Genomic DNA, 13545 nt, shown 5'->3' with positions numbered 1-13545 from the left:
TGCAGTCCATTCTCAACACTGTAGCCATAGTGATCAAACGAGAGCAGAAGTCAGGCTAAGTCATGGCTTTGCTCCAAACCCACCATCTCTCCCAGAGTTAAACTCAAAATCCATAAAATGGATGATAAAGCTGTCCATGATTTAGATCCCTCGACCACTCCAACCTCATGTCCTCCCATTATCCCCCTAGCCGCTCTGGTCCCGACACAGCAGCTGTTCTTCTAACACATCAGGTAGATACCTTCCTCAAAAGGAAACTTGCTGTTTCCTCTGCCTGGCATAGTCAGTCTTTCCTCAGATAGCCACATGACTCACTTTTCATTTCTTTTCTTTTCTTTTTTTTCTTTTTTATTTTTTGAGATAGAGTCTGGCTCTGTTGCCCAGGCTGGAGTGCAATGACGTGATCTTGGTTCACTGCAACCTCCACCTCCCAGGTTAAAGCCTCAGCCTCCCTAGTAGCTGGGATTACAGGTGTCCTCCAACATGCTCAGCTAATTTTTGTATTTTTAGTAGAGATGGGGTTCACCACGTTGGCCAGGCTGGTCTTGAACTCCTGACCTCTGGTGATCTGCCCACCTTGGCCTCCCAAAGTGCTGGGATTATAGGCGTGAGCCACAGTGCCCAGGCAACTTTTCATTTCTTTCAAGTGTCTTCCTAAATGTGGTTAATTAATGAAGCTCTTCTTGATCACATTTATATAAATTAGCCATTCCCTACTTCCCTGGTATCCCTTGTACCCCTTACTTTGCTTTCATTTTTCTCTGTATCACCTTGGATATAATATATATTTCATTTTTAAAATTGGATTCCCTGTCTAAAATAAGGACAAGTTTGATTTTTATTTTTTCACCACTGTATTTCCAGTGCCTGGAATAGTGTCTGGAACACATTAAGCTTTTAACAAGTGTTTGTTAAATGGTCATCTATTTTTCAGGCAGCACCAGGAGGCTAGTGGATGGAGAGGGGATGGCAACCAAGAGGGGAAAATGGAAAAACCAGAAGATGGACTTTAACAAACAGCATTATGTCTTTTTTTTTTTTTTTTGAGATGGAGTCTCGCTTTGTTGCCCAGGCTGGAGTGCAGCAATCCCAGCTCACTGCCACCTCCGCCTCCCGGGTTCAAGAGAGTCTCCTGCTCTAGCCTCCTGAGTAGCTGGGACTACAGGTGCCTGCCACCACACCCAGCTAACATTAGTTTTGTATTTTTAGTAGAGACAGGGTTTCACCCTGTTAGCCAGGATGGTCTCGATCTCCTGACCTTGTGATCCGCCTGCCTCAGCCTCCCCAAGTGCTGGGATTACAGGCATGAGCCACCGCGCCTGGCCTGGGCATTAGGTCTTAAGGAGGAAAGACAATTAGAAATAGAACTGAGGAAGGTAGAGAACAGAGAAGCTGATGTGAGCAAAACACACCTACCTTACAAGATTAAAGGTGTTTGGCCCATTGCTGAGGCCTCAGGAGAACAAATTAAGATCCCCAAGAAAGGTTCAGTCTGTTTACCAGTCAGGGTCAAGATTCGGGGCTTTATTTATTTCGTCTCCTCCTACCACCATCTGACTGAGATGAGAGTTTCCTACACAAGTGAGACATATGTGACAGATAATGTAGCTGGAGGGCTGGGTGCAGTGATTGGCAGTCTCCACCTAGAGTCTCAGCTCCAAGATAAGCCCTGAGGTTCCCTCTGGAACACTCGTCTGCACTTTTCTAAATTTAAAGGAAGTCTCAAGTGTAGAACTGTTGCTGCAGTCTGGAGTCTTCACTGGAACAGCAGGATGATGGCTTGTTTTTCAATACTCAATACTTGTTTTCTCCTATGTAATGACTCTTTTTTTCTTTGTAGCTCCACATTCTTGGTTTGCTGCATTGCTCTTCCCCAGGCCAAGTAGAAGCATCTGTAACATCTGAAGAAAGAACCCAGGCCCACAGCTCACCCACTACAGAAGCCTGGGACCTTTTCCTTCTTCTAGGTAGGGAAGTCTTCAGCTGTTTTTTTCTAATTCTCAATCCTGGACCAAGATTGTTTCTGGTAGAATTGAAGGGCACTAAAGGATGAAAGATGGGAAGGACGAAGGAGAGGCAAAGGTGGTGGGGGAAGAAGAGGCAAAAGAAAAGGGGACGAGGCAGGGCAGGGCATTTATTTCAACATATTCTGTTCCTCCCTTTCTCTCCCAGCACCAACTAATGCTAAGAAAAGCCACTTTCACAGATGGCGACGTTTGAGTCTCGTGGACTTCACAAACTCTTTGCTTTGTTCTCCACCTTCTGGTGAGAGTCGTAATAAACAGTGAAAAGATGGTCAAACCAAGGAAAATTTAAGGACCTTGGTAATCCAGAAACTGCATGATTATAGATAATTGAGAATTGTCTCTAGATTCAAAAACATCGTTTTTACTCCATATCCTGAAACAATGGAAATTACAAACAAGACATATAAAATCAGATTGTTTTTAAACCATCACTTGTCACTATTTTACGTGGTGTCACAAATTAACTGTATTCGTTATTAATTCGCATTAAGAGCTGCATTATTCTTTCAAATGCCAACAGCTTTTCCTCTGAACATTTCCTTTTCTACTTATGAATTATTGTTCTAGTTCTTACAATCTGGGCAGTTTTCCATTAAATCCTTTTTGTTTCATGGGCTCATGTGTGATGTAATACTAAATTACTTGCTAATTACTATGTTTAGTATAATATCGTATTGTATATTTATATTTGTATGTTTATTGTATTTTATGTTGTATATTTATTGTAAACTTTATCTTTTAATGGATTTTTATATTGTATTTATTCTTTTGGAGAGGGATAAACAGAGAGAGATGTGTTGTTTTATTTTTTTTGTTGTGCTGGAGCTGTGTTATAATATAGAGAGTATTGGTAGGATTTTGGCAAAAAAAAATAGGTGTGCCATGGAAAAGGATAGATTAGTATTCTACCTAACCCACATCCCAGTCCTCATGAGGAATAGCAACAAACGTTTTAAAAATCCTTTAATGTTATAAGGCTGAGGAAAGGGCAAGGAAGACCTCTTCTTTCCCCTCCCCCCAAAATTTTGTTCTTCTCTTACTAAAGCTTTCAGCCATCTCTCCAGGTGGTGGCAGGGCAATTCCAAAGCCTGGCCTTCAGTTCTTAGCGAGGATGTTAGCAGACCTACCCTCAGTTTCCTGGCCCACTCCAGCAGACTTTCTGTTGCCTAACGGGCGGAGCTGCAGCCACACTCCAACAAGGACTGCATCTCGGCCTTATGGGATGAGTATCCTCTTCCAAATTTTTTTTTTTTTTTTTTTGAGTCTTAGTCTTACATTGTTGCCAGGCGCCAGGCTGGAGTGCAGTGGTGCAATCTCGGCTCACTGCACTCCACCTCCCCGGTTCAAGCAATTCTCCTGCCTCAGCCTCCCGCCTCAATGTTGTTTATGAAAAACAACATTGACCATCATCTGCAATTTTACTGATAATGTAAGCCAATGATTTAATAATTTTTATGTAGGGTTTCCTTGAGACTTGAAAATTATTTGAAGCATTCCTCCGGGGTAAGGAGATTGAGAAATGTTAGGGAGAGTCTAGTTATGAGTAGACTCTCCCTAACACAAAAACCACAACAGTAATTGGAGCAAGAAAAAGTTAATATATGTTATTAAGTAATAAAAGATGGTTAACTAAAAGATATAAAAGAGGATTCTGCAAAATACAGGAAACAGCTACCAAGGGAGAAAATATCTAAGGAGGAAACTAAGAATTTGGAAGAGAAGGCTGGGAGCAGTGGCTCACTCCTATAATCCCAGCACTTTGGGAGGCTGAGGCGGGTGTATCATGAGGTCATGAGGTCAAGAGATTAAGACCATCCTGGCCAACATGGTGAAACCCCGTCTCTACCAAAAATACAAAAATTAGCTGGGCGTGGTGGTGTGCGCCTGAGTAGTCCCAGCTACTCAGGATGCTGAGACAGGAGAATCGCTTAAACCTCGGAGGCAGAGGCTGCAGTGAGCCAAGATCACGCCACTGAACTCCAGCCTGAGTGACAGGGCAAGACTCTGTCTCAGATAAATAAATAAATAAAAATAAAATTTAGAAGGCAGACGATAAATTTCTCTTAAATAACTGGCAAGCCAAAATGGGATTTGATTTTTTTCTAAGGGTAGGCTTGGTTGATTTAACTTAAACAAAGACTGCACATTTATTTTAATTAATTTTATTCACAACAAAAAATTTTATTAACATTTATTGAATAGATAAGCTATTAAAACCATAGGCAACACCAATATTTTTGTTTCTTTTTTGAGACAAGGTCTCACTGTGTCACCCAGGCTGGAGTGCAGTGGCACCATCACAGCTCACTGCAGCCTTCACTTCCTGGGCTTAATTGAGTCTCCCAAGTAGCTGGCACTAATACCACCATACCCAACTAATTTTTGTATTTTTTATAGAGCCAAGGTTTCGTCATGTTGCCCAGGCTGGTCTCGAACTATTGGGCTCAAGTGATCCACCTGCCTCGGCCTCCCAAAGTGCTGGGATTGCAGGTGTGAGCCACTCCACCCAGAATATTATTTAACTTCAATTTTACATGTAGCCCAACTTCACCAGCTAGTAAGAAAGTATTAAAGTACTTCGTCTTGCTTTCTACCTACAGATCTCTTTACAATAAACTTTTAAAAATTGGTTAATATTGACTATATTGACTTAATGTTTCTTTTTTTTTTTTTTTCTATTTTCCTAAACTTTATTAAAGAAAAAAGCAAGGGTGGTAAATCTCTAGAACATACCCAATTTTCTGGGCTTCCTCCCCCGAGAATGTGACATTTTGATTTCCAAACATGCCAGAAGTGTACATGGTTCCCAACTGTACTAAGTAGGTGAGAAGCAGAAGTCCTGAAGCGTTCATCTTCCAACTTTTCCCAGTCTGTGGTCTGTCTTTGGATCAGCAATTATTGCCTGAACAGCTACTATGGCTTCATTGATTTTTGTCTGTAGCTCTCTGAGCTCTTCTATATGCAGCATTCGCAGAATTTGAGCAGCTTCATTAAGAACTGCATCCCCCGTGTCAAAACCAAGAATATGTTTGTCTAAAGCATCAGGCAAGCCCTCTTTTGTTTGATTTGCCTTAGCAACTGCATCCTGTGTCAGGCGCTCCTGAACCAAAATTCGAATTGGCTTAAGCATTACCAGGTAATCATCATGACGTTGAATCTGAAGCAGGTTAGCCAAAGCCATCACACCAGCCTTAAAATCAGGATTATTTACATCCAAATTGATCAATGGTTCTGCATTTTTAGTTGCATTGTCAGCAGTTTTTGCATTATCAGGTACTAAGTCCTTGTATTTTCAGCATTATCTCCGTATTCAAGTCTAACAGCTAAACCAAGAAGCCAGTCAATGGCTTCTTGTCGCTCTTGAATCTTGAAAGGACAGTTAACATCTCTGAGATACTTTTCAAAGAACTTGGGCCAATCACTGCTGTGGATGTTTCTTAAATTACCTCGGTCTTCAATCTTGTAGTGTCTGATTTTCTGGTCTTCAAGCCAAACAGTGAAGTTTCTAAATTCTGTGTCATCTTTGCAGTTGAAGCCAGAGGGGTTGTGGTAGTCCAGAGCCGTCAGCTTGCGTCAGAACATGGCCCCGCTTCTCACTCTGACCCCCGGGCCTCGGCCGGGAGAGGAGCTTTTTTTTTTTTTTTTTTTTTTTTTTTTGACATGGAATCTCACTGTGTCGCCCAGGCTGGAGTGCAGTGGCATGATATCAGTTCACTGTAACCTCCAGCTCCCAGTTCCAAGCGATTCTTGTGCCTCAGCCTCCCAAGTAGCTGGAATCACAGGTGTGTACCACCATGCCCAGCTAATTTTTGTATTTTTAGTAGAGACAGGGTTTTGCCATGTTGGCCAAACTGGTCTCAAACTCCCAACCTCAGATGCTCTGCCTGCCTCGACTTCCCAAAGTGCTGGGATTACAGGAGTGAGCTGCCACACCTGGCCTTCACTTGGTATTTATGTTGAAAATTTAAATTTTGATGAATTTCCTAATACTAGGATTGGATTATCAGATTCTGAGTATTTTTGCATCTATTGGGGCTACTTACTGCCTTTTAAAAGCAGTTAAGTGCTATTTTATGAAATAGTGTCGACTATTTCTAATAAATATTGAACAGATTTGTATTGTTTCTTAAGATATTTTAAATTTTTATTTAAGTTGAAATACATTATTAACCTATAGTGACCATATTGTACAATAGATTTTTTGAGCTTCTTCTTAATTGAAATTGCGTATCCTTTGACCAACATGTCCGCACCATCCTACCCAACCACCCCAGCCCCTGCTAACCACTATTCTACTCTCTACTTCCATGAGTTCAACTGTTTTAGATTCCACATCTGAGTGAGATTGTGTGGTATGTATCTTTCTGTGCCTGGCTTATTTCACTTGACGTAATGTTTTCCAGGTCTACCTATGTTATTGCAAATGACAGATTGTCTTCTTTTTAAAAGCTGGCCAGGTGCAGTGGCTCATGCCAGTAATCTCAGCACTTTGGGAGGCCAAGACAGGCAAATCACTTGAGGTCAGGGGTTCAAGACCAGTTTGGCCAACACGGCGAAACTCCAACTCTACTAAAAATACAAAAAGTAGCCAGGCGTGGTGGTGCGTACCTGTGATCCCAGCTACTTGGGAGGCTGAGGCAGGAGAATAGCTTGAACCCAGGAGATGGAGGTTGCAATGAGCGGAGATCACATCACTTCACTCCAGTCTGGACAACAGAGTGAGACTCTGTCTCAAAAAAACAGTAAGTAAATAAAAGCTGACTAGTGTTCCATTGTGTATATATACCACATTTTCTATATCCATTCATCCACTGACGGACACTTAGCTTGTTTCCGTATCTTGGCTATTGTGAATACTGCTGCAATGAACATGGGAGTGCAGATATCTCTTTGACATGTAATTTTCTTTGGATATATGCCCAGTAGTAGGATTGCTGGGTCAAATGGTAGTTTCATTTTTAATTCTTTTAGGAACCTTCATACTGTTTTCCCATAATAGTGTACGAATTTACATTCCCATCAACAGAAGACAACACTGAATTTTTAAAAGCAGATCATTTTAATAATGATATTTCAGGAGAAAAACACCCTATTCCTTTTAGCTGTATACATTTATATTATGACTTGATTTCAGAAAACTTAAATTGCGGAGAAAAAATATGCTTAGAATAGGTAGCATATGGTATTCATGCAGTTATTTTATCTCTTCTTGACCAAACTTATTCTTTCTTAAAAAAAATGAGCATGTACACAGGCGCAAACGTGACAAAATAAAAAATTTTTATCCCAATGGCCTTTGAAAATCCATAGTACTTCACCTTGAAAAGAGTACAGGTCAATAAATGAAATTTAGTTTAGCCACAGAAAAGTAATGGCTTCATCTGGGCACAGCCTGGCTCTCCTGGGGTACTGGTGGCCTCTTATCATCCTGAGTTAGGCCTCAGGCGTTTGCTGAGCACCTGTGTCTGGATATGCCAAGTTCCTAGGACCCCAAGGAACACAAGGAGAAGAAGCCCCTTCCCCAGGAAAATCCAATTCACTGGGCAATAGGTGCCTTCAGCTGCCTTGGAACCTGAAAGAGAGAAAGTAGAATGAGAGAGGACAGAGCACGTGTGTGCAAGTGGAATGCGGTTGTTGGCAGGTGGCAAGGGCTGCCATGCCCTAGCCTCAAAACATTTTCTAGGGGTGTTAGAGAGACCAGAAGGGGCCCGTTACCTGCACAAAGGTGTGCAGCATGGATAGGAGTGGAGTTGCTGTTGCTAACTGGATTCAGAGCTGTGCAAGTGTAGCTCCAATCCAGATCATGAAGGCTCCAGGAGCCATTGAGGATGGACCCCACATGGGACACAGCAGCCCCTGGTCCCACTGATGTCCACTCATACGTGATGGTCTCTCCTCCTTCCTCCACAGAACACCTCAAGGTGGCATTACAGATCCCATTCTCAGAGATGATAGACTCCACTCTAACATGAGGCCTTGGCAGCCGCTCTGCTTGAAACAATAGTTTTAAATGATACAAATAGCAATTAAGGACCTTTCTAGGCCACCCTAGGAGGAGAAGATTCAGGTTATCAAGGAGTAAGAACCTAGCAAGAAATCTAGACCCCTTCAGTGGAAAGATCTCTGACTCTTTCATTTCCAACCCCTGAGCACGAAGAAGGGGCAAGTTGTATGTTTTTCAATCAGCCACAACCACAGCCTGGGGCTGCCAGACTGAATAAAGACAAAAAAGAATAAGGAGAGAAAAGAAAAAAGAATCTACCTAGGAAAGGTCCTGGACTGACAAAAAGAGTGAAACTGGGAGACAGCCTTTACCAAGGGTCATACAGCCCACCAAGCTTAGGGGTGGCCCGCTCACCCTTACCAGTAAGGACCTGGTCCTCTACGCCCTTACTTACTGAATATCCTCAGAGTGTAACTGGACACATTTACAGAGGTGTCTGAGGACATCTGGGCACTGTAAGAGCCTGTGTCTTCCATCTCCAGGTTGCTGAGTTGCAGGGAGTAGGACTGGGTGAAGTTCAGTCGCTTTCCCCATTTCAGATTAGTCACGTGGTTTTGTGGACTTTTGGCTTCAGAGGGTGCTATGAAGGCAATAGCTGCTCCATTGTAATGCCAAGTAATGGACTTGATCTTCTCTCCTGCAGGAAACTCCAGGGGAAGAGTTACTGACTCCCCCAGAACCCCATTCACCATCAATGGGGATAAGCTGGTTTGTGAAACTAGATTCCCTGTAAACACAGAAGGAAAAGGCTACAGAATATCCCTGAGAATTGTCCCTCCCCCCAAGTCTCCCAGTCAGTCATAGCTCCCCTATGTTAGGGCTCCCAAGAACATTGGACATAAACAGGTATGAGCAGTGGTGCTGTGGCCGGAGCTCAAAGTGGGCAACGCTCAGTCTCCTTCCTGCTGGGATCTCCAGGAATCACTCCAGGGATCCTTTCAGCTAGGATCACTGATCCCTGTCCCTTGGATTGTGCTCCCCTGAGAGCTATTGGGCCTGGAAGACCAGAATGGAGACCACTGAGGAAGTCAGAGGACAGCCCTGCCCTGCCTGGTCCCTCTTTTTTCAGCTTGAGATTTCAATTGTCACGACTTCCTATTTTCTGAAATGTTTCTGCCTCACAGTGTCACTGCAGTTCTGGTGTCTCAATGGTATGTGATATAAAGATCTCAGATGACAGATGGGACACCTGCTTTTAGTCCTGATCCTGCCTCTACTGAGATGTGCAGCTTTGGGGAAGCCTGTTGATTCCTCCAGTCCTTTTCTCTTTCCTTTTAAAACAAGGGAGATAAAATGCAGAGCCTTTCAGATTCCTTCCAACTCTTATATTAACAATGTCATTATTCTACGTACCTTAGATTTTTCTCTTTTCCTCTTCCTCCTTGCCCTCATTCACTCCCTAGTCAGTCTTTCCTATGTCCTAGAGCCTCTCAACGTCTTCTATCTGCTTGTCCCCCAATCTCCCTAACATGAGGTCCTCAGTTCTGGAAAGGCCTGGCTGGGCTGTGCCCATGTAGACTTCCTACCCGCTGAGAGGTCAAGCTACAGGAGAGGAGCCCATGACTCACTTACCTCCCTGGAACTGGAGGAGAAAGAAGAGAAGCTGAGCAAGAGGTTTCATGGTGGCACGACTGACCTGGTTTGCCTTGAAGATCGCAAGGAGTTAAAAGGAAGGCAAAAGAGAGCAGCAAGTCTGTTCTGCAGCATCAACAGCTGAAACTCTTAGTTCCTCATGCTGATCACACGATCACATTTGCTAACCACTTCCTTTATTCATTATCTTTCTTTTCTTTCTTTCTTTTTTTTCTTTCTTTCTTTTCCTTCCTTCATTCCTTCATTCTTTCTTCATTCCTTCCTTCCTTCCTTCCTACCTTCCTTTCTGCCTTTCTGTCTTTCTGTATTAGTTCATTCTCACACTGTTATAAAGAACTTCCCGAGACTGGGTAATTTATAAAGAAAAGAAATTTAATTGACTCAGTTCCACATGGCTGGGGAGGCCTCAGGAAACTTAAAATCATGGTGGAAGGCAAACCGGAAGCAAAAAGTGCCAGCAGGAGAAATGCCAGATGCTTATAAACCATCAGGTCTCACGAGAACTCACTCACTTTCAGAACAACAGCATGGAATAACCACCCCCATGAGCCAATCACCTCCCACCGGGTCTCTCCTTCAATCTGTGGGGATTGCAATTCAAGATGAGATAGATGAGATTTGGGTAGGGGTGCAAAGCCTAACCACGTCTCTTTCTCTCATTCTTTCTTGCTCGGTTCTCTGCTTTTTTTCTTTTATTCTTTCTTTCTTTCTTTTTTTTTGTGTGTAGAGCAGAGAGTATATGGGAAATCTCTGTATCTTTCACTCAATTTTTTTAAATGGACACAATATTTGTTCATATTTATGGGGTGCAATGTGATATTTTGATACATATATACAATGTGTTATTTTCCCTTAATTGGCCTGGACACTTGCCTCAGCTTCGGTCCTTATAGTCCTCATTTGTTCTGAAATATTGAGATTCCACTGTAGAAGAACCTAATACACTTATGAAATGGTTCTGATATAATTGGCTAGTTTTGGTTGGCCGTGGTGGCTCACACCTGTAACCCCAGCACTTTGGGAGGCTTTGGTGGGTGGATCACTTGAGGTCACGAGTTCGAGACCAGCCTGGCTAACATGGTAAAACTCCATCTCTACTAAAAATACAAAAATCAGTCAGGTGTGGTGGCCCATGCCTGTAATCCCTACTTGGGAGGCTGAGGCAGGAGAATCACTTGAACCTGGGAGGTGGAGGTTGCAGTGAGCTGAGACTGCGCCACTACATTCCAGCCTGGGCAACAAAGCAAGACTCTGTCTCAGTAATAATAATAATAGGCTAGCTTTTTCTATTTAAATCCCTGTCTTACCTTTAATTATAAAATACACCCTGAATGGTTTACAAAGTTAAATGAAAAGAATAAAACCACCATGTGCTGCTACCTCCAAATAAGTAATAGGAATTAAGTGGAAGGTGCTACGTGGTCTGTCCCACAATGCACTTTTTAAGAAAATAGGTGTGGCTGGGCATGATGGCTCATGCCTGTAATCCCAGCACTTTGGGAGACCGAGGCGGGCAGATTACCTGAGGTCAGGAGTTCAAGACCAGCCTGACCAACATGGAGGAAACCCTCGCTCCCCGTCTCTACTAAAAATACAAAATTAGGCTGGGCACAGTGGCTCATGCCTGTAATCCCAGCACTTTGGGAGGCCGAGACTGGTGGATCACCTGAGTTCAAGACCAGCATGGCCAACATGGTAAAACCCTGTCTCTACTAAAAATACAAAAATTAGCCAGGCATGGTGGCAGGCACCTGTAACCCCAGCTACTCAGGAGGATGAGGCAGGAGAATCACTTGAACCTGGGAGGTGAAGGTTGTAGTGAGCCAAGATTGTGCCACTGCACTCCAGTCTGGGTGACAGAGTGAGACTCTGTCTCAAAAAAAAGAAATTTTCTTTTAAGCTAGCCTTACTTTTAAATTTGATCTATGTTTAACAATTTACAATGTTAGGACTTGAATAATTTAAAGTTCATACTGTTTAAGACTTATTTCCTTACAAATAAAAGTCAAGTGGGATTAAGACTTATTTCCTTAAAAATAAAAGTCATGTAGAAAGCATAGATGTACAATTCTTATAGTGTGTCTTTGCTTTAAGGTTGCTTTTTATCTTATCATCTCTAGCATTTTGTAAAGTTCTTTCTTCTAAATTAACAGTATGTTTTATCGCATTCATTGACCATTTTAATACTCTTTATTTCTATTAGCCCATAGTGACTAATTTTTTAGGAGCACTTTACTTGAGCACAAATTATTGGACAAAGATAAAATTGTTCTAATGTGTTAAAATATTTATAACTATAAATAGTAAATGTTAAAGTAAAATCACAAGAATGAAAATGTTTCATAAAAGATGCTTTCATATTAAGAAGCAATCTGCATAACTATGACTTAAGCGAGAAATACGTTTAATTATCTTCTAAGTATTTTTTAAAGGTGACTGCTGACACTGATTCAGTTACTAAACTGATAACATCAAGATCCTAAGCTCTTTCCATTGGGCATTTTCATTAGGCTAATTTTTGTCTTTTAGCTTGTTATTTCATGGTTGTAAAATGGTTGCCAGAACTCCAGACATGTCTTTCCATGAGAACATTAGACAGCAGGCAGCAAGGATGTTACCACAACAGTCAGAAACTACCCTCTCGAAACCCTTTCTTCTTCTTCCTTTATTTATTTATTTATTTTGACAAAGTCTTCCTCTGTCTCAAAGCTGGAGTACAGTGGCGCGACCTCAGTTCACTGCAACCTCCGCCTCCTGGGTTCAGGTGATTCTCCTGCCTCAGCTTCCTGAGTAGCTGGGACTATAGGCACGTGCCACCATGCGCAGCTAATTTTTGTATTTTTAGTAGAGACGGGGTTTCACCTTTGTTGGGAAAAGCAGCAGACGAGAAAGGACTTGCAGATGCCTATATAAATTGGTTATGAGTATATAAACCAGGAACAACCAACTGCAGAGGGTCGCAGGAGGCCTCTGAAGAGGAAGGCCTCTCCACGCCTCATGTTCCAGTGCAGGGTGACCTCGGCTCTGCTACTATAAACATTGTGCTCAAGGATGCAAAACCCCTTCGAAGCACTATGACATAGCCAGACTTGTAGGCTTCTTGTAAGGCCCGAGTTCCATCGGCTGCACATAGATCATAAGCTAAAGAAAACTACATGTTCTTGTTTTGTGAAACTCCCAAACCACCACTGTTATCAATCCTTAGGATGGACACACCAGTCCCGGCTCACTGATTCACTCCACCATCACTCCTACCCTATAGATCAAAATGGTCGTAATCAATAAATAGTGTGGATGATCAGAGCTTGGGGGCTTCACTGCCTCCAATAATAAACTGATGGACCCCTGGTCCCAATGTCTCTCTTAATCTTTTTCTCATTCCTTTGTCACCACTGAACTCAAGGTCCCCACAGGTAATACAGAGCTGGCTCCCTACACAACTTGTTGGCCAGGATGGTCTTGATCTCTTGACCTTGTGATACACCCACCTCAGCCTCCCAAAGTGCTGGGATTATAGGCATGAGCCACTGTGCCCAGCCAAAACACTTTCTTCTTTTATGAGGGAATTAAATATTTCTATCTATTTTGCCAAAACTGGATTACATACCAACTCCTGTAGCAATCACTGGTAAAGAGAGCAGAGGGACCTCATCGTTAGAAGGAAAAATAACAAACAGAAAAGAATAATATCAACATCAACAAAAAGGGCATACACTCAGAGAACCCCTCTGACAGTCACTGACTTCAAAGACCAAAAGTAGATAAATCCACAAAGATGGGGAGAAATCAATGCAAAAAGGCTGAAAATTCCAAAAACCAGAATGCCTCTTCTCCTCCAAAGGATTACAACTCTTCACCAGCAAGGGAACAAAACTGGACAGAGAATGAGTTTGACAAATTGACAGAAGTAGGCTTCAGAAG

General features: G+C 42.4%; 1 protein-coding gene and 1 pseudogene across 4 annotated transcripts; both read right to left on the bottom strand.

Annotated features, from left to right (window-relative positions):
• Positions 1–4676: 4676 nt before the first annotated feature.
• Positions 4677–5609, bottom strand: LOC105728518 (RNA transcription, translation and transport factor protein-like; annotated as a pseudogene).
• Positions 5610–7063: 1454 nt separating this feature from the next.
• LOC105728517 (SLAM family member 6-like) lies at positions 7064–10732 on the bottom strand. Of its 4 annotated transcripts, none has more exons than XM_012468917.3 (4): positions 9604–10732; positions 8426–8611; positions 7743–8018; positions 7064–7599 (listed from the first exon to the last, which is right to left on the bottom strand). In XM_012468917.3, the coding sequence occupies exons 1-4, from the start codon at positions 9650–9652 to the stop codon at positions 7451–7453; spliced, it is 660 nt and encodes a 219-aa protein (XP_012324340.2). In that variant the 5' UTR covers positions 9653–10732; the 3' UTR covers positions 7064–7450. The 4 variants fall into 4 exon arrangements, with proteins under 4 accessions (XP_012324340.2, XP_012324339.2, XP_012324336.2 ...); XM_012468916.3 differs by having other exon boundaries at positions 8426–8758; positions 9668–9901; XM_012468913.3 differs by having other exon boundaries at positions 8426–8758; positions 9604–9890.
• Positions 10733–13545: the final 2813 nt, after the last annotated feature.

The sequence above is a fragment of the Aotus nancymaae genome, unplaced genomic scaffold (assembly GCF_030222135.1).
Source record: "Aotus nancymaae isolate 86718 unplaced genomic scaffold, 86718_ANA_hifiasm-v0.15.2.pri h1tg000108l, whole genome shotgun sequence".
Taxonomy (NCBI): Eukaryota; Metazoa; Chordata; class Mammalia; order Primates; family Aotidae; genus Aotus; species Aotus nancymaae.
This window is presented reverse-complemented; position numbering and strand designations above follow the sequence as displayed.